This window comes from Miniopterus natalensis, chromosome 7, assembly GCF_054644295.1.
Source record: "Miniopterus natalensis isolate mMinNat1 chromosome 7, mMinNat1.hap1, whole genome shotgun sequence".
Classification (NCBI taxonomy): Eukaryota; Metazoa; Chordata; class Mammalia; order Chiroptera; family Miniopteridae; genus Miniopterus; species Miniopterus natalensis.
Genome location: NC_142087.1, coordinates 47,089,481 through 47,113,996, shown reverse-complemented (window position 1 = coordinate 47,113,996; position 24,516 = coordinate 47,089,481). Strand labels below are relative to the sequence as shown.

The 24,516-nt window shown below is 38.7% G+C and overlaps 1 protein-coding gene across 2 annotated transcripts in view; it reads left to right on the top strand.

Moving 5' to 3' along the window:
- Positions 1-24,516, top strand: part of CHST9 (carbohydrate sulfotransferase 9) — a 188,724-nt gene that overhangs the window by 69,615 nt on the left and 94,593 nt on the right. Inside the window, exon 3 of one of the 2 annotated variants that reach the window (XM_087819023.1) lies at positions 19,393-19,431. The exons of the other annotated variant lie outside the window; for it this stretch is intronic. Coding sequence (XP_087675149.1) covers positions 19,393-19,431 — 39 coding nt within the window. The remainder of the gene's footprint in view (positions 1-19,392; positions 19,432-24,516) is intronic. 2 annotated transcript variants of the gene reach the window in all.

Genomic DNA, 24,516 nt, shown 5'->3' with positions numbered 1-24,516 from the left:
CTGAGGGCAAGCAGGCAGTTGGACCAGCATAACTGGCCAAAGCAATGACTATGGAAAGCAAGGGATGTTTGGAAGATGACAGGAAATGGAATTGGACACCCATAATAAATGTTGGAGGTGTCAGAGATGTTAGAAGCATCCGAGATGAAATAAAATTGATAATTCTTCACTGATTTACCCAAAAGGGGATTTTGATGATCTAGGTAATAAGCGAATCATTGGAGTAGTGGAAACAGAAGACAATTATAGTGAGCTGAGGATTGAATGGGAAGTGAGCAAGTGGAGACAGTAAACCTGGGCATCTCTCATAAGTCTTGGCTGTGAATGAGAGAGGGACAGTAGCTGGCATAAAAATGGGAAGAGGAAGAGTTTGATTTGTTTTGTTAAAATAAAGCAGAGACATCATTGCGTTTAAATACTGATGGAGAGGATCTAATGGAAAACAAATAAACGGGAAGGAAATAACTTGGGGAGCCTGGAAGGTCGGGGATCAGTAACAGCCTTGAAGAGGGAAGGGACACCATTATGACAAAGAGAATGAAATAAGAACTGCAGGACAGATGCGTTGGCAGAACTTTGAATGGGAAACCCATGTAACTGTGTCTGTTTTCATTTGTGAAATAAGAAATAGGGTGATGTCGTGTATCTCTGGATAAAAGAGAAGATAAGAAATGCCTCTAATGACAGATGAGAAAGAGAACGAACTAAAGAAACCCCAGAGACTTTCTAGACACCCTGATAACCTGTTTGGGTTGATACCATGAGATTTTGGTTGTATACTTATGAAAGTATCTTACTTGTGAAATATGTACATTTGAGTATCTCTTCACTCATTAGTCATGAAAAGACAGAGAGTTGAACTGATCCCAGGATGTGATTTTACCAGACAGTTAAGCAGAAAAACATGAGGGCAAGGATGTTGAGGCCATGATAAGAGAGGGTTTAAAATGATGGAAATACCACTAATTAATTTACATTACAGTATTCATTTATAGATCTAAAAGGAACAGAATAACTTTAGGCTAGGTTTTAATTTTTTTTTTCACGTTTGATTAGAGAAAATAATGTTCCACATGGGTGGTATGACCGGCATAACTTTGTTTAGTGGTCAAGAACCATTTTTAGGAATAAATAAATGATTAGCACTGTATTCCATATGGAAACTATTCTTGTCTTCTTTATTCCCCTTATCTTCTCCACATTAATTTCCACAAAATAATTGTATGTAGGATCTTATCACGTCATTATTTTCCCTTTTATGGGCACAATTGAAATTGGGGGAGAGAGAAGAACAGGCAGTGAAAGTTGGAGAAGGAAATACTATTGAGACTTTTCTTTGCAGGGGAAAGACGGAAAATGGTTAAACATTCCAAAACTGTGAGTTTAAAAAAATTCTATTTTTATAAAGGGATACAAGGGGCTATAGAAAAATGGAGATAGGGAGTAGGACTAGAAACACTCAAAACAGTCCAGTTCTTAATAAAAATTCATAAATGAAAAAGAAATACTATCTCTCCATTGAAATAGACAGAACTGAGTTCGTAGTTGAATTCCTCTGACCCTGTCACAGGAAAGCCTTTATTTTCCTTCCCTTTTCTTTCTTTCTGTCTTTCTTTTCACGTTTCTAAAGAGAAGGGAAATGTGAGGAAGTAGTATGTTGTTACTGCCACAAAATATTACTAAAGCATAACTACCAAACCAGAAAGCATTGCCCTGTAAATTTAATGCATTGTCAGTTTTGATCTAGATATTTTGCTCTCCAAAGAGACGCTTAATCTTCTAAACAAAATTGAACTGAATGGATTTCCAAAAAAAAGTTTGTTATGGTAAAGTGTCAGTACAGTTTACCAGACAAATAACCAACTAGAGACGTTCCCCTAGGTGAGTACCTGATTTTGAAACTTTGGTATAACTATGAAAATATTGATTGGGTGGTACAATGATAAAGGTTACCACTTTATATTCAAGAAGGCAATTAGAAAATTGGGTCATTGCTACTTAAATTTAGTTTTTTTGAATGTAAAAAATTATATGTTAATAAAAAATAAAATCAGGGATCGAGACCAAATTAGATTATACACATGAAACAGAAATGACTACAGAAATGTAAGGCTTGGTTAGAAATAATCATTAACAATACTTGAAGATATTTACTGAATATGGTGATTTCCTAGAAGTTGTAATATTTACAAAGTTTAGTAAGACCTACTCAGTTAATTTTTTTAACAAATTACTTTAATTATCTTCTTAATAACCAAATAAGTATACATAAGTTCAAATACTTTGTAGTATATAATGAGACATAATAAAAAACTAGATTTACATGAAATTGTAGGTAAAATATCACCAACTTGTTAAGGCACTTCATTAAAAATAAATAATGAGCCCTGCCGGCCGTGGCTCAGCAGTTGAGCACCGACCTGGGATCCAGGCGATCAGGGTTCGATTCCTGGTCAGGGCACATGCCCGAGTTGTGGGCTCGATCAATGACTCTCTCATCATTGGTGTTTCTGTCTCTCTCTCTCTCCCTCTCCTTTCCTCTCTCTGAAATCAATAAAGATGTATTTAAAAAATAAATAAATAAATAAATAAATAAATAAATAAATAAATAAATATGAATAATGAATAGGAGGTATGTGAATAATTTAGGGATTGGGATCGTGTGATCCTGATAAGTTTAAAGAGTCAGATTGACTTTTATTTTACTGTGGCTTGAAAGTTGTGAACTTCAATTTGGCATTTATTGAGAGTATAATACTCAACATTTCTTTTCATTTTGTAGTAACGTTAGTAGATCGCTATTATTGCTCCCATCTTGAACAGGGGATGAAAATGCAGAGAGAAAAGCAATTGGCCCAGATCACAGAACTATTAAGCAGAAGAATGAGGACCATACACAGTCCCTCCCTCTATTTGCCATGTTAATACTTAAATAATACTTAAAACATGCCAGTGAGTAATTGTTATCCCACAACATGCTCTTTTTCCTTTTGATTTTGTTACCCGGAGCCAACAAGTCTTCTACCCTCTTGAGTCACCCATTTCTTAAATATCCGAATAAATTTATATTCCTTCATCCTATTCCTTCATCCTATGTGAAGTCCAGTGACCTCTGTCCCCTCTCCCAGGGAGCTGATAATTGCTTCTGGTCATCATCTAATCAGGTTTCTACTCGGGCCAAATTCTTGACCCTACCCCATGTTTTATCTCCTCAAAGGAAACATTCTCCCAGCCTGTATCACCCCAAGCATGCTTCATGATCTTCTGTCCCCCTCACACAGCACTGTTATGCCTGACCACCTTTCGTTGATGTGGGGAGTTAATAGAATGGAGTTCAGCACAGCCCAAAATTGGAAACAACTTAATATTAAAGGTAGTTCTTGACGTTCCAAACATTTGGTGACCATTTCCTAAGCAGGAAATTGTTAATTGGTGGTGTTCTTCCTTAGCTTCCAACTCATCACCATATTCATGTACTCAGTCTGCCCCTCCCTTTTTAGACTATTCCCCCTTTACTTTTGTTAGGGTCATTTGCCCTCTCAAAAAAAAAAAAAATTGTGAGCAACTCCACAGTTCCTCTTATTTCGTTACAGAAAATCCACCTTTTCTTTTCTCCACCTTCTTTCAACTGAACTATCTCAGAGGTCTCATTTGCATAACCAACATAAATTTTTAGGGCAACAGGAAATTTTCGTACAAGCACCAGTTTCCTTAGAGATGACCTTCTGTCACCCCTCTAGAAAGCAGAAAGTAGCTGCCATTTGTTTTGTTTTAAATAACAAACTTTCTTGTTGCATTAGCCTTTCTCATACACATTTATTTTTACACAATGGCTATAAAAGAAACCAGAATGACAAAAATCAGTCCTAAAATTCTTGATTTTTCAGACTCAGGAAAAAAAATACCTCAAAGACCCTTACATCCCTTTAAAAGCAGCCCAAATCCAGACCAAATGTAGCTGGCTGTGAGATATTCTTTACCCAGCAAACTTCTTTAATATGTATGTATTTTAATTCCATTATATGAAATTACCCAGCTTTAAAGGGGAAATACTAAGATGTTTATTGAAGAGTTTTTGTTCACTAAAACACAGGAAGAAAAGCTCTGGGTGGTGACTTCTTTCTCTCCCCTGAAGTTTATACATTAAAGCTCTTATTTGTAAGCACCAAAACTAAGCATCTTGCCAGGGGATATGTAATCCCATGTGCCCTGCTAGAAAAGTGGTATGCAATGTTTGAAATGTTTAGATGACAAATGTTTGAAATGTTGGAGATGACAAATAGCCCAGCAGGTCTGGCCTTTTTCCCTCCTGCCCTGAACTGCTGGCAATTTGTTTCAAACTGTGTGTGAATTGTAGGGTGAAGCATGTACCCATGAGTGCCAACTTCACCCCAAGCAGTGTCCTATTGAATATGGGATTAAGTGAGTCTCTGGGAACTATCCAGAGAATGGAAGTGCCCATCAGCATCAGGGGCATGATCAGTTTAACAGAAGAAACCTCTACAACCCATGCTTCTTACAAATGTTTATGGTGTCATAGGCAATTCTGTCAGATATTTCTGAAAAGGCAAAAAATAAAAACTATGCACCAACCACATTTCTTTAGATGAATAATTCACCCATCCGTGGGGTCATCAATTGGATGCCAAGAACAAAATCTAGATTTGAACTATCTTGAGTTGAAGCTAGCCTTTTGCCATTTTGTTCAAAGTTCAAATAGTACTTTTCAAAAATGTCACTGCTCTGAATCACTGGGAACACAGGCTGTCCCTGTGTTAACCATGGTGACATCCAAATGGCTGGATATTGTGGGATGACAGAGACAGTAACCTGGCCCCATCGTGCTGACTCTGTGAAAATGATGGCAGAGCTCACAATCTACTTTTTTTTTTTTTTTCCACTGTAAGGCTAAGCTATTATGAGTGTGTGATCTGGATTTTAAAACATTTTTTTTTCACCCTGTGAAATGACTCTTTTCTATATATAGCTATTACCACTTTTCCAGGATTTCTAACCAACTTCTGAAGAACTGAGAGCAGCCTTCCTATTAATGCTCAGACTTGATTTTTTTTTTCCTAAAATAGTTGGCAGTGTCACAACAGAGTGTGTATACACACACACACACACACACACACACACACACACACCCCAAAGTGTATCTCACATACTCATGGTTCTGGGAGAAATCTCTTCGGTGTCCTCAGGAATGTAAGTGGATCATGCACATGTGAGATTGGCGTCTCCTCCTTCCAGGGCTACCCCAGGAAAGATGGAAGGCTATGCTGTGAAGATCCGCAACTCTCCTGACCCCCCCTCTACCACCCTCACCTATATTTAACTATAATTGGTTCAACTGGAAGATAAATCTAAAATTTTTTTAAAAAGACACAATATGCAAATCACCTCATAACTTCTTTTTAAAAATCTGTAACAAATAGTGTATTGAGGAATTTAAAATTAAAATGACAGATTGGGGCTATGTAAGCAGCGAGTTCAGATAATTTAATGGGGGAAAAACTTCCATATTTTGCACAACAAAGGAAAAAGAATAGAATTGACCCATTTCCAAACAACTTCAGAGAACATTTTATACAAATGACAGTAGATCTACATCCTATAACACCATGTGAGTAGGAAAGGCTAACTCCATCCCCCTTTATTTACTTTATAGCAGGTTAGTATTTTTAAAAAACTTTTTTTGATTTTTAATATACAAATAAATTTTAAAGTGATTCATTTTTTAATAGATTTGATTGAATTTTATTTCTATTTTATCCCCTTAGAATAGGCATTGCTATGTGTTTTTGAGATAGGAAACTGGAGACTGCACAAATAAAAAGGATAATCTGTGTTTCTCAATTTTTACACAGAAATTAAACTGACATCACAGAAAATTTGAGGGAGCATATGCAGTAAACAGTGTAGTCTTTGAAAGTCCTAGATTCAAATCCAGGATTTAACACTTACTGTGTAATCTTGGGCGAGTTCCTGAGCCTCTGTTGTTTTCTCATTTATAAACTGTGGATAAAATACCTCTCTCTTTGTTCCCTTGGACTGTTATGAGAATTCAGTGAGGCAGTGTATAGGTGCCCATCATTTCCGTGCATTCTTACAGAAACTGCCCTCGGTGTTTGTGCCATGACAGACTCGCCCCTATAATTGCTGGGCCTGGGACAAGAGAACTGGTGTAGGCCCCTCTTCTTTCTATCTCAATTATAGTCGCTCCATCACAGCCCCTCCAGCATTGTGAGGGGCCTCATGCACATGTGTTAGGATCAGTCTATAGACACATCAAAGTCCCAGGCATCCTTTAAACACTGTGCAGTGCTCCACCAATAAAACACCTATCGTGCAGTCCGGTCCACCCCCCCCACCCACTCCCACCCCCCTACCCCACCTCACCTCACCCCACCTAGAGATCTGAGTTGGGAAGAAGGTACAGACAGAAATGCCAGGGCCTCAGGATTTTTGGCCAGAGAATTCTGGCTCCCCAGGTATTCAGTGCATGGTCTAGCTCAAGCATGGACTCTGTGGGCAAACATCCGGTCCTTCTCACCTTGTGTGGAGGTGATATGTGTGAAATAGGCAAGAGTGGACCCTCTAAAGTGCAGCTCCTGCTGGGGAATAGTCTCAGCCACACAATTCCTTGGACTAACTTTAAGGCAATGCTTTTTCCTTCAGGCTTTTTTCTGATTTATTTAGCATAGAATATTTTGTTAAATAATCATTTTAGCATTAAAAGTTTATTTAACATAGAATAATATTTTTGGTTGGCTTGTGTAGAATGTAGATACTTTCAGTTGCAAGTAACTAAAAACCTCTGACTTAAACAAAAAAGGATTAGATAGCCAAGAAATCCTGAGGTGGGGCGGTTCCATGGTACATCAGTTCAGAGCCTCAGTGACATCAACCTAGGATGTGCTCCCTTTGCTTTTCCTTGCAGTGTGTTGTAGGTTTTGTCCTCATGTTCCAGGCATCATACCCAGTTGCGACATCTACTAAAAGAAAAGCAGATGTTTTCTCCCATCTGTCTCTTTTTATTGGCAGGGAAAACCTTTTAATGAAATTCTTCAACAGAATTCATCTCAGATGTCATTGGCCAGAAATGTCAAACAACCACCTAAAGCAAGAGGGGTGAGCCCGTACTGATTGGTTCACATCAGCCTTGTTTCACCCGTGCCCTGTGAGAGGAGGGTTGGGTACCAGCACAGAACAAGAGGAGAAGTGCCTGCAGGTAGGCACTCAGCTCTGTCAGTCAAGCGAGAAAGTTACTCCCCTCCCCTGGGAATGCCAGATTCTTAGTCTTGTGCAAATCTAAGCTTCCAGTAGCCGAAGAAGGCTGGGAGAGTCTCCTCAGTGTCCCCACTCCCTTCTTGGGCTCCACTTTCTCTTTCTGGGTGGACTGTGTCAGGAGGAGCTACCCTCTGCGCTGTGTCAGCGCCTGGCTTGCTTTTCCTGAGCACTTCACACTGAATAACAAGAAAAGATTTTTCCAGAAAATAGCTTATTGCTTTTAGGTGTCCATATGATATTCATTTCCCTTCCCTCCTGGACTGTCTCCCACTCTCTCTATTATTAGATACAGTGGTGCCCCGGTTTTTGAATGTGATCCGTTCGAGAGACTGTTCGAGTTCTGAAACGTTCAGAACCGAGGGATCCACAGCCGACAGCTGGGCCTCAGGACCTGCCCTCAGCGGAGCCGTGTGGCATGTTCGGCTCCCAAGGCGGGTTCGAAAACCGAAGCATTTATTGCCGGGTTTACAGCACTTGTAAACAGAAATTTTCGCCAATGGAGACGTTTGAAAACCAAGGCACCACTGTAAAGGCCTTTTTCTGGTCCCTGCTGGAGGCCACATCCATTGAGCCCGTCTACAGCCTCTTCTTTACAGCTCTTTCCCTGACGGTGAGTGTCTAGTTTAGTCCTTACAGCAGCGTCGCTGCATGAGATGCCCAGCTTCCTGCCCGTCACATAGCAGGCGCTCAACAACGTTGGCTCTTTCGCTTTCTCCTAAGTATCCAAGTGTCAGTGCGTCTCTTCGGCACATAAAATGTACTAGATAATTAACAACTTTTCTGGGAAACTTAGGTAGTCAACCAGGTTTACAGAGGATGGTTTTATAAGATTACAAAGTACACTGCTCCATCTGATCTATCTGAAAGCAATAAATCAATATCCACCAATCTAACGACTGAAGCACACTTTCCTTATGTTTTCCTTTCGGCCTGTGAAACAGGAGCTTCTCTGAATGCCTAAGACCCAGCCCTTTGATGCGGGTCAGTGTGAAGGAAACGATGAGTAAGATGAGGATTTTTTAAAGATAAAAAAGGAAAAACATGCGGCCTGCTTGAATGAAAACTCTGCTGACATCTCAAAGAATAAAATGCAGCTCACCTCTGGCCTCCACCAGCTTCCTCCACAAGCTAATGAGGTGATGATTAAGAGCATGGGAGAGAGAGAGCAACGAATTGTGGTCCTTTCCTCCAGATGAAAAGCTGGGCAGGACTGTGTGTCTGCTAGTCAGATAAACTGCTATTTAAAGTGAACAAACTCGGACTTTACAAGTATAGATTCTGAAGGGACTCGTGTCATTACCTTTTTAAATGAAATGTTGCCCCTTGTTGCCTTCATACAGAAAATTAACCCTAAATAATATTTTTTGTTGTTGTTAACCCTCACCCGAGGATATTTTTCCATTGATTTTTAGAGAGAGTGGAAGGGTGGTAGGGAGAGGGAGAGAGACAGACAGACAGAGACAGACATCAATGTGAGAGAGAAACATCAATTGATAGCCTCCTGCACACACCTCCACCGGGACAGGGATCAAACCTGCAACCCAGGTGTGTGCCCTTGACTAGGAATCGAACCTTCGACCCTTTGGTTTGAGGACCGATGCTCTAACCACTGAGTCACACCAGCCAGAGGAACCCTAAATAATATTAAAGCTCTTAATTCAATGTAGATTCTACTAATTTATCCTTTCAAATTAAATCTATTTAGGGAAAATAAGATAATTATAAATTATTTAGGAGAAATTGCTGTTGAATCATTTCACTGTTTGAGTTCAGAGGGATTCTATATAATTCCTAACATAAATGATAAAGTTTTTGAAGCCTAAGTGAATATTTAAATGTTGTTTCAAATGGATGGCCCACTTGATGGTTTACAAATTCTGAGTTGCTAAATAACTGGCAAGTCTCCACTTTACTTCTGATTGGTAACCTGGACATAGGGTAATATTGTAACACTTTATAAAATCAAAATATTAATCTATGTCGATTGTACATAGATTACCACACTCCTTATAATGACAGGTTTTATTATTTTTTATGAAAAGAAATAGGTTTAGATGCTAAAATGCTAGATAATAGAACTTACTTACAGGTATAGTTGAACAAACCATGTAGGAAAGGAGGAATCTAGATGAGTCCTGCTTTAAGGGGAAAAATATTAATATATATTAGTATATATTGACAGGCGTACCAATAAATATTCTCACTATGGAAACTGAAAGGGAGTTGTTTTCACTATCTATTGCTCTGTAACAAAGTATACCAAACTTAATGGCATACAACAAACATTTATTTTGCTTGCAGTTGTGGGTTAGGAATTTGGAAAGGTTTCAGCTGGGCTGTTTGTCTCTAATCCACATGTTGTCCTCTAAGGATAGTTTCTGTATTCACACATAGGGAGCCTGGGTTGGGATGGCTGGAACAGCTAGTTGCTGGTCATGTAAGGTTCAGGCAGCTCCCTTTCTCTGTGGCCTCCATGTGTGGCTGCTTGAGCTTCCTCACAGCATGGTGGTCTCAGCATAGTTTGAATTTTTACATTGTGGCTGGCTTCTCTCAGAGCAAGTCTTAAAAGACTCAGGAAGTGGAAGCTGCCTGTTTCTCAAGGCCCCTAAAAACTGACATTTCTCACATATTCTATGCGTTAAGCAATTTACAGAGGCCTAAACAGATTCAATGGAAAGGGAATTTGACTCCACTTCTTAACATATTGTTCTAGCACAGGAATGAGTGGAGATATTATGAAAATATTATTTGTTTTACAAAATAACTTATTTCTATTTTTTACATAATGAACATTCCAAAGAAATTTAGAATATTATATCATTTAAAAACAATTATTCACACTTAACTTACTAGAAAAGGAAAGTACAAATGCACACATCCTTACTTTGGTCAGTAGCTGAAGCATAGCATTCCCATTTGCAGAAATATTTAAGGCCTGGCAATTCCCTTTTGTTGTTGGTGGTGGTTTTTGTGGGTTTGTTTGTTTGTTTGTTTGTTTGTTTGTTTGTTTGTTTTGGCCGATCTGACTTCAGCATCTGAAGGTCTTCCAAAAAACTTCTCTGCCAACAAATGACTGCCTCAGAATGAGGTTCTAAATATCAGAAAGTTTAATCTAAGATTTAAATCACTCAGGCCAATGTTGGGAATCTGAAAGAAACTGTTGCTTGCCACATTGATTATGAACTTGTCAGGGGGATCTAAGTGGGAAGAAATTCTGTACTTAAGAATTTCCAAGACAACATGAGAATATTGTTTCTCTTAACTGATTTTACTACCTCTTTGCAGAGTAGTCAGCCCAGGAAAAATCTTTGAGCATTCCATTCTTCTCAGGCTCTCTGTACACTATGACGGATGGCAGACCCCAGGGCTGGGGAGTGCAGATGGAGTGTCAGCTCTGCCAAGGCAGATGGTCAACCTCGGAGGCCCAGATCTATCTGTATCGATATGTTTCTGAAGGGCCAGTTTCTGTAGCTCAGTACACACTGTGTGGGGCTCACAGCACGCAGTGTGCTCGTGATGGTTCTCTTTGCCTATGCAGCCTAGCAACATATCAACTAACCAAATAGAAACAGATAGAAGAACAAGTGGAGTTTATCTAAACTTACTGGAGGCAATGAGAGGCTTACCATACAGTGTCTGCCGAGGCCAGTGCTATCTCAACATCGGCAAAAATACAGGCATAAATAATAAAATAAACTCCTCTGCCTTTCATACTATTGACCAAACAGAAACTATGTGGTTTTCAGATTTATATAGACCACTTCAGATTAGTTGGTCTTTAAATTGGCCTAAACTTCTCTGTTTCTGCCATACAGTACAATATTTAAAATCCTCACACATCTATGTTTATAAAGGGGTTTTTTTGGTATTGTTTAAAGATAGTTTTTACCTATCTAACTAAAGAGGCCATTACATCTTGGAAAAGTCAACTTATTTGTTCAGGGTCCTACTATTTGTTGCAAGGAGTAACTTCTGGCAACCAGGTCTTCTGATTTCTAGAAAATCTCTCCCTTTCTATTTAGACCATATCAGACTGTTGACAGTTGCATAGCAGCTGCTCACTATAAAATGTGCATGGGGATTTGAACCACAAGCACTGGATTCTAAAATTGTGTCATCTAGCTCATAATTGGAGAGAAACTGCCATGTCAATTTGTGTTTCATCAAACCAATTTGTATTTGGAAAGAGTTACGACAAGAGGTTGAGAAGAAAGGATTTCACTAAAATGGAACACCACTTTTCTCCTAGAGATTCTAAGGGAAGGCAAGAGACAGAATGATCATAAAGATGATACTAAGAAATTCTTGCCTGGTCGGAGTGGCTCAGTTGGTTGAGTATTGTCCTGTGCACAGAAGGGTTGTGGGTTCGATCCCCAGTCAGGGCACATACAGAAGGCAATCAATTGACGTTTCTCAAATCGATGTTTCTCTCTCTCTTTCTGTCTCTCCCTTCCTCTCTCTAAGCATATCCTCAGGTGAGGATTAAAAAAAAAATTCTCAAAGGCTGAACTTTATAATATTTGTGTAAATGACCTTGAGAATATTAATAATTATCCTCTGTTACTAGGGACCACCTGACATAGAATGTTCATAAAGAGAGGCCACCTAACAATACACTATGTAGCTATGTCCCAGGACTGAGGTGAGAGCATTCTAAACATGATTGTATCATGCACTCAAAACATTATTATTATTAAACACATAATTTTATTTAACCCTTACAATGACCGTGTAAGGCAGGAATTAGTATTATCTCCATTTTCTGATAAATACAGTATGATTTAGAGAGGTTTAATGATGTGCCCAATATCCCGCATTAAGTAGTAGAGCTGCAAACCTGAGCTCTTCACCACTACACAGAACTGCCCTTAATCACTGTAGCCAATAATCTCAGAAAAGGTAAAAACCTCTGGGTTCATATTCTAATCCTCCCAATCACTGACTGGAACCTTGTGCCTGTTATTAAAAAACTTTCAAGCCTGCTTTCTCCACTAGAAAATGAAAGTCATTATCATCTACTCCGGGGGGTTATCGTGAAGATTAAATTAAATAATATTTAAGTGTCACTAGAGTACCTAATCCTTAGTAGGTACTAACTAAATACTGAACTACTAAAAAAAAAATTCTAAGTCTGAACATTTTTTTTTGGCATTCTAATTCTACTCCTGAAACATTGCAATTAGGTATTTAGCTGTTAAAACGAGTTTATTCATTGAAACAAATAATTTGGTAAATAATAAACAGCTTTAAAAGGTCTGTTGAAATACCTTTAACAAAATAATTTATTCATGTAGCCCTCAAAACCTAGGGGCTGATCATATGTGCTTTATGGGTATCCCAAGCCTCACTCCTTCCTACCCTTTTACCCCAGCTATTCTTTTGTCTTCTCATTATTTATTTGCCACTTAGTAGTTCAGTGATTTGGCAAAGTTTTTAACCAATTTTTACCAAGTTTTCTTAACCTGAAAATAGGTACAATGTTTGCAAAGCCTCATAATACTGTGAAGATAAAATGAGTTTATATGCCAATAACAATTATGAGCACAAAGACACTGCTTAATAAGCATTAGCTACTATTATTAGAATGATTATAACGACACTCTGCTAATATCACTTAGAAACAATAATTGCAGTAAAACTTAAATTGCTTCTGATTTCAGTTGACATTTCAGAAATAGATGATTGATTGATAAACAGATACCTTGTATATACATATGTCTGTGTGTACACACACACACACACAAGAAAGAGAGAAAGAGAACAAAAGAACATGTAATGAGAAGATACTCTGTGCTTTGTTCCCGGGATTATGTAGCTCACAGGTGCCCTTAGTTAGGATGGGAAGTCAGTCCAGCGAACTCCAAGGCCCGTGTTCCTTTCACTAGAACAAGCTGTCTCCTGTGGGAAGAGATCGACTAAGATAACCTTGAGATGGATGTTATATATTCATATTCTCTCGTTATAATTGATAAGCAGGAATCTTTGGTATACTAATACCCAAAACAGCAATAATATTTTAAAATATGGATAAAGGCATTTTTTCCCCTTATTACTCAAAAGCATATTCCGAAGACTGCTTTTCTCATAAGTCTTGCATTAAAATAGCTAAACATAGCAATATTGGTGACCTGGGTTCTAGGCTGGATCTGCAAATCAACTAGCACTGTAACCTAGTTACTCAGTCTATAATTGAGGCATTTGAAGTGAGTAAATCTTTTTTTTTTTTTTTTGATGGGGACTCTATAATACTCTCAACAATAAAGATGTAAAAAAATGAAGTGAGTAAATCTTAAAGCCCCTTTCTCTATGAGTTCCTCTAAGGAAAAAGGATTAAAACCCTACCTCCTTCCACTTTTCCTAGTTGACTCAGAAGTATAGAAGTACTACAGACTCTCATTACCCAAAAATATTGGCAATGTTTTTCCATTCATATCTAGATGAAACAAAAATGACATTAAAAAATTCATGGGAGTTAGCATTCTATTATCTGGTAGTTATGTTACTCCCTTACCACCATTGCCTTTTTTTAAATAGTAGCATGTGCATAGTAATTTTCCTTGTCATGATTCTATGCCTTCTTTATAGTGCATTTTGCCAAAGAAACATCGGACATAAATGAACATTCTCAGGTATCCTAGCAACGGGATGTGATTAATAATACCTTTCAGAGCAGGGCAAATAAAATGCCTGCAAGTGAATGCAAACTCAGAGTTGGCTACTGAGAAACTGGTAGTGCATTGAGGGAAGCTTGGTAAGACTCCATGACATGCTGTTATACAAAGATGGAAGCAGGTAGAAGGGTGAGTGTATTTTGGAGACGAGACTATATCTGAGTATAAAAATGCCATATATATACATATATCACATATACATTTATGTAATGCAAGTATATGTATGGCCACATATATGCATATATGTATACACATACACATATATGTATACACACCATATGTATATATATAAATATGTATATATGTATACACAAAATTCCCTTTTTATTAGAAGTGACATAAGATACTGAGTAATTGTGCTACAAATTTCCCACCCTACTCATTACTGGTAAGATACATTGGATTCCATTTGTGTGCTTGTGGTTTTAGAAGATCAGAAATAATCACTATGATGAAGGAACTACTTCCATACTGAACTACTGAAATGTGCTATAAATTGATATATATCTAATGTTTCTCCATGGAACGATATCAACAACTTCAAGTCTAAAATAGCTTTTTAAAATGCCAAGACTCACTTTGTATAAGTAAATAGTCCTGAGCTGTGGAATTTTAATGTTCAATTAAAGAAATTTCCTCCAAAGAAAAGTTTTACCCTGCAAATTCCATTTTTATGAGATTATGGCCCATTTTTATTCCTCACAGGTTGAGTGCTGCATTGAGGTTTAAACAGAAGTAAATTGCAAACTATTCTTTAATGTTTTGTGTTTAAACTAGAATCTGTGCTAAAATAAAACACCACTAGGGCAAAATGCATGTTCATTATTCTGAAAGCTTCTCTGTTATTTTATCACCTACTTCTCTAATATAATAGCTTTCTAGGTTATCAGTTATAATGGAAATACCTGGCAAAAGCTCTGTTCTTGGTTGTACCTGCACTCAGGGGTAGCAATACTAAAATTTACTTCATGTTCTCTAGCACCGTAAGGAAGGCTGGGACATTTCCTAACCCTCTATGTGTCCTCCATCCCAAGCATCTGTGTTCAAGGCACCGTGAGGCCTCAGGAGACAGAGGCACATTGGATACACCCCTTGCCCTTAAGGAGGCCACAGTCTAGTTGAGGAAACAGACCAGCATCTCATTATGAACCAAACACTGGAGTTGGTGCCATGACAAAGGGCTTTAGGAGCACAGAAGGGTGATTAATTTTGCCAGGAGTGGGGAGTTAAGGGAGGTGACACCATGTAAAAGCTTCTGATCTCAGCTGTAAAGGATGAGTAGGATTTTGATAGGCAGGAACCACATGGCAGGACATTCCAGGAGGCCTAATTCCTGGCTTAATTGGTAAATGTTCTGAATGGTGCCCGAGGGATAGTAACAGAAAGTAGATAAGTCATGACCAAATTTTCCAGGGTCATAAATTTTATATTTAGAGAATGTGAGGTTTTATCTATAGTTGATTGAGATCAGATGACAAGGGTGGAAAATCATCCCTAAAGCCAATGAAATCCATTAGGAACCTGTAGAAAATAACCCTGGATTATTTTATAATATCAGAAATATCAAGTTCATGAAGAAATAATCAGAAATATCAAGTTGAAGAAATATCAAGTTCATGATCTAGGCCCATGGCAGTGAGACGGGGGATTACAGATCTGAAAGGTGCTGTAGAGAGAGAAAGTAATGGTCTGAGAGTCAGATGAGATGTGGAAGATGAGTGGAAGGGAGGGGCTGATGACTCTTGGGTTCCGTGACTGGGTGCCTGAGCAGTAGGGGGATAACTCTAAAGATCAGCAGTTTTGTAGGGGATATAATGATTTAAGTTAAGGACATGTGCTGTAGTGCAGTAGATACAGATGGGGATTTCTAGTAGCCCTAAAACCTAGATAGTTTTTAGAGCTAGAGAGAAAAGTCTCCGAGGCCTCTCTTTTCATGAAGGTGAACACTGAGATATGAGAGGTAAGGTCACCCATACAGAGCAAGATCAAGAGACTAAAAAAGAATCTACAGGGTCATCTCTAGTTAAGCAATGGAATCTTTGTGTCCCTTGGTCATTTTAATATTGTCTTTATTTAATCTAGTTTTTATTTCTCTAATTTGAAGTTTAGTATATATGTAATGAAGAATAGAAATCTAAGTTGATTCCTATAACAGAACTAATGGCATAATAAAACGAATAAATAATATTTATATAGCCCTCTACAGTTTACAGAGCCCTTTCATACAGCCCAGAGAACTGCAGTCTCAGTGGAAAAAACACACATACTATTAGCAACACCTTCTAGCCTCCCTTCTGAAGCATCGAACCCCAATATTTTGTGTGAGTTTCCTCCGTTTCTTGCTGGCTCTTGGTATTATTTATGGAATTATTTTCACGTTACCTAATCCTCACAAAATTTCAGATAAGCAGGTCTGATCCCCACGTTACAGAGGAGAAAGTCAGGGAGACTAATTGATTTGACACAACTAGCGTCACTGTATTTGTATTATATTTAAGTGATGAATTAACCCAACTTTCATAATAGTTACCCAGTAAATATTAATTATCTATTACTATAAGAGTTTATCCCAGACTCAGCAGCTGAGGACAGCAATAAATGTGTCATCTCACGCGGTTCCTGCAGGGAACTCTGAAGTGGCTGACTGCATGGCTCTGGGTCCGGGTCTTCTGTGCAGTGGCAGCCAAGGTGATAGCCGAAGCTGATGGTCTGACCGAGGCTGGGGGTTGGGCTGCCCATGTGCCTGTTAAGTTGGTGCCCCCTGGCAGGAGGCCTTCATTCCTCCTTGGTCACATGGGCCTCTCCATAGAGCTGTTTGAGTGTCCTCACAACATATAATCTGCTTCCCTCAGAGGGAGTTGTCCAAGACAGCAAAATGGAAGAGACGATGTTATTTAAGGCCCAACCCCTGAAGTCACACTCCATCGTCTCTGCGAGTTCCTATTGGTTGCACAAGTCCGTCTAATTCAGAGTGAGAGGGGACTACACAGGAACACGAATGAACACCAGGAGGGGAAAGAACAGGATCACTGGGGCCCCCTTGAAGCCTCACTGCCGCACCCTATTATTTATCTCCACTGCTTTCACTGTGTACTTCCAGGATTTATGACTCATTCTTATACAAGTTAAAGACTCTCTGAAGAGATGTTTTTCTTTAAGCATGTTATAATTCAGGACTTGAATAACATTTTTCAAAATTCATGAAAATGTTTCAAGCCTCTGGTATACAAAAATGTATAATCAAATAGTAAACAGTGGCTTTTCCAATTAAGGAAACTTAAATGAGGAGGTGCCCCATCATACTTGGTAATGAATGAAACCTTTAAATGGACTATTCTTGCCATTTATCTGTTGGAATCATTCAAATAAATTGCATCCAACAAGTCCTCTGGAAATCACCCAAGTGAATAGAATGTGCCATTAATCAAGATACCAGTTAAATGAATTCTACACTTTTGGCAGCTGCACAAGGGAAAGATTATGTATTTTCCACCTTATATTTTAGGATTTAAAAAGACATGAAGTGCTAGCAGACAGACTTAGTTTACATGCAGCTTCCATGTTTTGCATAAACTCTCAGTAACTAGCCCCTTCTGTGAAATGTTGATAGTGATGGCCGGAAGGATGGCCCTGGCTTACCCATGACAAAACCAAGGCTTTCACCACAACAGTGGTGTTTACACACACCTTTCCCCTCATGCAAAGTTTCTTATTTAAGCGTATGCTAAAGTGTGCCTGTCCGGTGTGGCTCAGTTGGTGTGGCTCAGTGGTTAAGCGTCAACCCATGAACCAAGAAGGTCACAGGTTCAGTTCCCAGTCAGGGCGCAAGCCCAGGTTGCGGGCTTGATCCCCAGTAGGGGGCGTGCAGGAGGCAGCCCATCGATGATGTTTCTCTCTCATCAATGTTTCTCTCTTTCTCTCTCCCTTCCTCTCTCTCTCAAATCAATAAAAACAGACTTTTTTAAAAACATGCTGGAGTGTCCCTTAGCTGTAGCCTAAGAAACCTTGATTTTACTCCTGTTCAAGCTACTGTCCCATCTCACTCTTTGCTTGCTGTCAAATTTCGTGAACAATAGCCATTTTCCTGGCCTCCCCTTCCTCATCGCACACCACGCTTCAGGCCCTCACGTCCTCTCCGCCCCTTCTCCGCTAAAACTGCTCTCTCACAATCCAGCAACAACCACGTGAACTTAGGAGCATCGGGTGCTATTGGTATCCCCTTACTTCCTAAATCTTCATTTTGTGGCACACGGCCATTCACTCTGTCGATCTCCACGGAGCTCTGGGTCTTCTTTATGCTTCCCGTGGTCATAAAGTACAAACAAAAGCAGCATTTTTGTTTTCTTGGCCACTATCCCCAGCCTAGCCCTCTGCATTCTCCGTCTTTACGTTCCCATCTCTGGCCTCAGCTCCAGCCACCTTCTCAAGATGGACATGTCCTGCATCTGTCATTTCAGCTCTGGTCTTTCACCCAAGCTCCACGTCCTCGGAGCACTTCAAACTCAGTATGTCTAGAACTGAACTTGTCATTCCCATGCTCCTGTCACATTGTACCATTTCCCGGAACTGCATCGGTCCACCAAGTCACCTGCATGACCGTTCACCCTGACCTTCCCTTCCCCCTTGCACTTAACGTTTTGGGAACCCCTGTGAGATCTGCCTTCCTGGCCTCCTGCACCCACCCCTCCCCTCCTCTCACTCCCATTGCTGTACTCAGTCTATACCTCTTGCCCAATCTCTAGGGCAACTCTCTTATCCAAAGCTGCTGGCCTCCAAGTTCCTAAAGCAAGTCCCACACGTGACTCTTCTTGCGCACGTAGCCTTGTCCTCCATCGCCCGCACTTTTTCCTTTGCCAAGAATCAGCCCTTTTCCCGTTTAAAATTCCCCAATTCACATCTATCTCTCCAGGTTCAAATCAAATCCCACTTTCTCCATAACTTTACAGGCAGGCACTCCTTCCTTTCTTAAAATAGTTGCTTCATCCGCTTTACCCTCTCATATCGTTAAGCATTCTGTACCTTTAGGGGCACATCTCATTTCATGCTTTATTTTTTTGTCCTTTAGCTTCCCAAATTGGTTGTAAGAGGCCATGGTCTTATTTTATTCAGAGGTCCCCGCCGCCCTTCCCTGCCACCGCCCACAGTTAGTTCTATGGGAATTTGCAAGGTGTAGATTTATTATTGGGTAAATGATTCTTAATAACAAGACTTTTCTTAAAACCCAACAGCATATTGGATGCACACTCATGTATTTTTTTCTCCCATAAGTTGATTGGAGAGCGCCTTCCACCCCACTCAGCTGCGCCTGGTCACCTCTGGAAGCAGCTGGACACGGGGGAAGCGGTGGTTGTGCTTGGAAATTGCTGACCGCTGGGCTTTCGTTCAAGTTGCGTCATGTTCTCATGGCCCACCCTGCTTCTCGTTTCAGGGAGAGTGGGGGAGAAGAAGGAGCAGAAAGCAGCGTCAGGTAAGGTTGTGACTAACTGGCTTCAGCCCTACGCCCTGCTTTTATTTCCACTTAAAAAAACATCTGTTTGCAGTTCAGTGTTCAAAGTAATAGTTTATGGTCCTTGAATTGATTGATACTAAATGAATTAAAATAAATGAATGCATTTGGCGTTTTCACTTTTCACATCAGTCATTTCCTTTTCATTCTATCGTCCTATTAAAAAAATGAAATGAAATGTTATCTATTTTTTCATGATTATCTATTAAAAGGTAAGTCTTGCAACCACCAGTTTTAAAATATGGAAGCTGTAATAGTTGACAGCCATTTTATTTCCCCAAACACCTATGAATTTCAGTTTTCTCAAAGCCATGTATGTAGTTGATGTTTTTCAGGACAGTACTGACTAGTTAACTTAAGAGGAGAATCTTTTTTTTTTTTTTTTTAGAAAATTTTTAAGAATTATTGTATTTCTAAATTCTAATATGTATCCAGAAGTGAATGGAGCCATGGCACATAGTAGGGGGTCAATATTTGCTAACTAACACAAAAAATAAGTTTTTACATTTCTATATTTTCATTACACGGCTTTTGGCTTAAAATTGTGAGATAAGATAGATTTTCATTTACCAAGTAAATCTTTGCATAGGAGCAGTCTTCCAGCTCCCAATGCCCATAAATTGCCAATAATCATAGAAAGTTCTAGTTTGACATATATGCCTATGCCCACCAATCTTCCCAAGTCTCCACCAACCATTATTCTATGATCTGTGAGAGCTGCCAACATAAAGACACATTGAGCCAAACCACCATCTTCTTTCAACTTCATCTTTTGTCTGGTAACATGTATTTTATGTGTTTCCAGTCAGTATATTCAACAAAAGAACAAAAATAGGTATTAATCTAAATGTGTATAAATAACCTATGTCCCTTTCTCATTTCTCCTTCCCAGCCTTGGCATTCATATTAGACAGCTGGTCAACTTCCTAACTGCATGACTTTCCTCTTAAAGGTTATTGTTTACATTCCCTTTGTGTGTGTTTTAGAGCCTGATCATGGATATAAAAACAAAGTGAAGGCAAGAAAGTGCCTGGTCTCCTCACAAATGTGGTTACTTCATTATTGTGTCTTGAGGGAAAGTGCTATGCTATGATCCTGTAGATACTGGCTTTTTTAATTAAAGAAGCTTTATAGTTCAGGAGAAAAAACTAAATTGGCCAATGATAAACCAGATGCCTCTTTAAGGTTCCTGCATATCCTAGCTTCTAATATTCTGTATGACCAAGGTGATACTAAGGCCTGGTAGAGAAAGAGGCAGGACATGAACTCACGTTTCTTCATTCATTCTTTCCAGTGTCCCACCATCCTAACTTCCAAATCAAAGTGTTAGTCACTTTGACACTGTGTTCAGTATCATTTTATTTCTTGCTTAATAAAATGTTTTTCAACAGTAGGAAACAAATTTTAAGGCAATGGTATCTTTGGCAGGGAACATTAGCCATCAGGATTATAAGAAACTCCCTTTATTAATGGAGCTAACTTGCTCAACTGATTCACAGCTTGTTAATATTTCTGATTTTTATGAGAAAGTGAAGTCGAGGATAACTAATAGATAGAGCTCAAATTATTGGGGAAAATTTTTAGGCCCCTCATCATTTCAAAGAACATGAATCCTGCCCTGAGAAAATCTGTTATTTGTGAAAATAGTCTAGGTTTCAAAACTGGGAGATAACCTTTGCCAATGTAGTCATAAATATCACCATGTTCAGTGTCTGATGCTAGTCTTAATATATACATCCTTGGATAAAACCATGCCTAAGATATCAAAAACATCTCTATTCTGACTTCCTATCTGGACTTCTTTGTATCATTTGTTATTCATTCTGCTCAGATTTTTTGTCCTGCCTGCTGGATTCTAGACAATACACACCACAGCCTCTGGCTTATAGTGCGTCCATCTCCCAGCTACGAGAGATCAGTATTAGGTGCTGGCCCTTCAATCTACCCTATCTTATTGCACTGCTTGTGACTGAAACCAAAGAATTTAGGGGGGAAAAAATATTGTAGACAAAAATATTCCCTGTTAGAACAGCATCTCCCAGGACCTTGAGTTTTAGTTAAGGCTGGTTAAATCGTTGTTTAAAGAATCTTGCACTAAGATGAAAATTACAGAGATAAATTTTTGCTCAGGATAAGAAATAACTTCCTAACCAGGAAACCTCCCCAAGACTAGAAAGAATGAGATGATGTTAGTAGAACTGTACAGAGAGAACTGTACAGAGGTTGGGCAATCATCTGTCAGGAAGACTGACAGGAGGTTTGGATCATTCCTAAGATTTTTCCAATTTTATGTCTATGATTCTATTTGTCATTATTACTTTATTGAAATGGCTCTACCATGAGTACATGGTGAACACACACACACACACACTGGCAATGGCTCACATTTCATTATATGACCAAATGAATCATGTTCCAAAGTTTAAGCTTTAGTCTGGACTGAGTTGCTCAGTAGAGCATATAGCTAATTGGGATTAAGACTGTGGAATAAAATTGTCCAATAGTTTATTTAGCTTCTTTTGGGGAGAAAGTTGTTTCCACCCTGATGCGCTTTTTTTTTTTTTTTTTTTTTTTTTGATAAATCAGGAGTAAGTCACAAGAAAATATGCGTAGCCTGATACCATTTTTTGAAAAGCTGTGGTAAGCATAGCCATTTTTTCAAAACAATGCAAAGCATATGCCTCTGGACACTAAGCTTGGAAACCCATATTAAATCATATCACATGACCTGCTAAATTTGGCTACTTAGGTTGGTAAAGAATATTACAAATATATGATGGTACAATGATAAATAGACAAAATATCAGAATGCAGGTTTCCAATATCATCAATTACCTATTTGATCTTGATTTTTTTTAATGACTCAATTTCTTCCCCAGAAAAGAAATAGAAAAAACAATGGCCACCTACATTCCACAGATTTTACATAAACACTCCAGTAAGTTTTAAAGTATTGTTATCTTATCAGAAGAAGGACTCCTTTTGGAGTCAAGGAATTCTTGATATTAAAAAGCAGCACAGCGTAAAATACAAAGAAGAATTCTCAAAGAGAAAGGTGCTGCATAAATTATTGTTTAGAAAAAGATATATTAGGAAGGCTTACAAGGTAGACTATAGAGACACCATCTGTTAAATACATATTGTTCCAATTTTTCCAAGAACACTTTCAATCCACTCAATTAAGTAAAGAACAGTCCTAGTGGACCAATAAACAGACTTTTCAGTAGAGATGACAAAAAGTGTTTGAAAATGAAGTTGCATACTTCTCATTTCTAACATCAGAGCATCCCTAAAGTTAGAGACGTTTTATTCATTTACATAATTCGTAAGATGGTAAAGAAGAACAATGTTATTTTTTGCTTCTGCTCAAAAGGTGAAATTTATTATTGGAAATTCAGCAAATGGTGGAACATCTGCTTTGCCAGCTCAGTCCCTTGATTCTTACTTTTTGACTGGGTTTTTTGCTTCTTTGAAATGTCCTAAAACAACAATAGCACCTCCATTTTCAGACCTTTATCATGCAGTCATTTGGGTTAAAAAAAAGTTAAATAGACAATGAATAAATTCTCCCATCTGTGCAGGAATAGCATGTTCTCTTTCTTGTATGTTACTCATTTACTGAATGCCAATTTTCAAGTAGATGCAGATTTAACATAGTTTCTCTTTATGCTATTACTATTTTTATAGTGCTTTTTGCCATGGTTCCTATACACTGTCAAAAACCTTGAAAAACAAACAAGAGAAGGCCTCATTTGTCATTGTTTTAATTATTGGTGGGCAACATTAAGCATGTGAAATTAGCAGGCAGATTATGAAAAGCCCATCATTTTTTGGACATTATTATTTTATAATATTCTGCACATTTTGTTCTCACTTTGAGAATCATGATTCCAGTTAGAATCAAATTTGAAAATGCATATCATCCTAACCTGTTCGTAGCATGCAAAAGCTCTTATCCATTAACAATGCTGTATTGCAAATTTGAAAGTTGCTGAGAGAGTAGATTTTAAAAGCTATCACAAGAAAAAAAAAACTGTAACTGTGAGGTGATGGATGTTAATTAGATACATACAAATGCTGAATCATTATGTTGTGCACCTGAAAATAATAAAACGTTGTATGTCAGTTATCTCTCATTTAAAAAAGAAAACAACTCTAGTCTTGATTCTATCCCATTTGACACCACAGAGGGGCACAGAAGGAATCTGAGGAGGCGTTGTAAGTTGATACATTCAATTTGCTATGAACATTTCTGTGGTCCGGCTTTGTGCTTGAGATTGACCATGCCGTGGTGCATAAGATATGGCATCACTATCCTTAATTCGTTTGCTTTCAGCTGGGGGAGAAAAGAAGTACAGATGATTATAATACAGTGTGAAGAGAGGCTTTGAGAGAATTATGTATAAGGTGTCGTGAGGATTTCAGGGAAGGTTTCATGGAAGAGGGGGGACTTGAGTGGACCCTTAAAGAAAGAAAAGGGGAAAGGGCTGCCCGTCCAGAGAGGCAAAGACAAGAAAAAGCATGGCCTATTGAGGGGAAGGTTATGGTTGAATAATACTGGAACACAGGCATCATTAGATAGAAGCAGGAGATGTGGCCAGAAAAGTAGGCATGAGCAAGAACCAGCGAGGGCATTGTGCCCTCTGTGGAGCTTGGACTTGATGCACTAGGTGTTGGAAGCTAATGAAATGAGTGCGAAACATGACGCGGTCTATTTTTACATTTTATAAAAATCCTTCCAGAAGAAGTCTGGATTGGAAGAGGAATTGACTGGAGATAGGGAAATCAGGTGGTATATCAACTTTAAAAAAGAATGGAAGGATGAAGGTCTAAGGGTCTTTACTAAGACAGTGGCATTGGAGAGGAAGCTAAGGAAATGGAATGCAGAAGGATTTACAAATAGAATAGGCCTGTGTGAGTGAATATGGGAGATAAAGGAGGAGGGCTCCCAGGTTTCCAGCCTAAGAAATGAGATGAATAAAGCATCCTGTGTGGGGAACACAGGAGGAGGGACAGCTCTAGTGAGGAGCATGATAAATTGAGTCA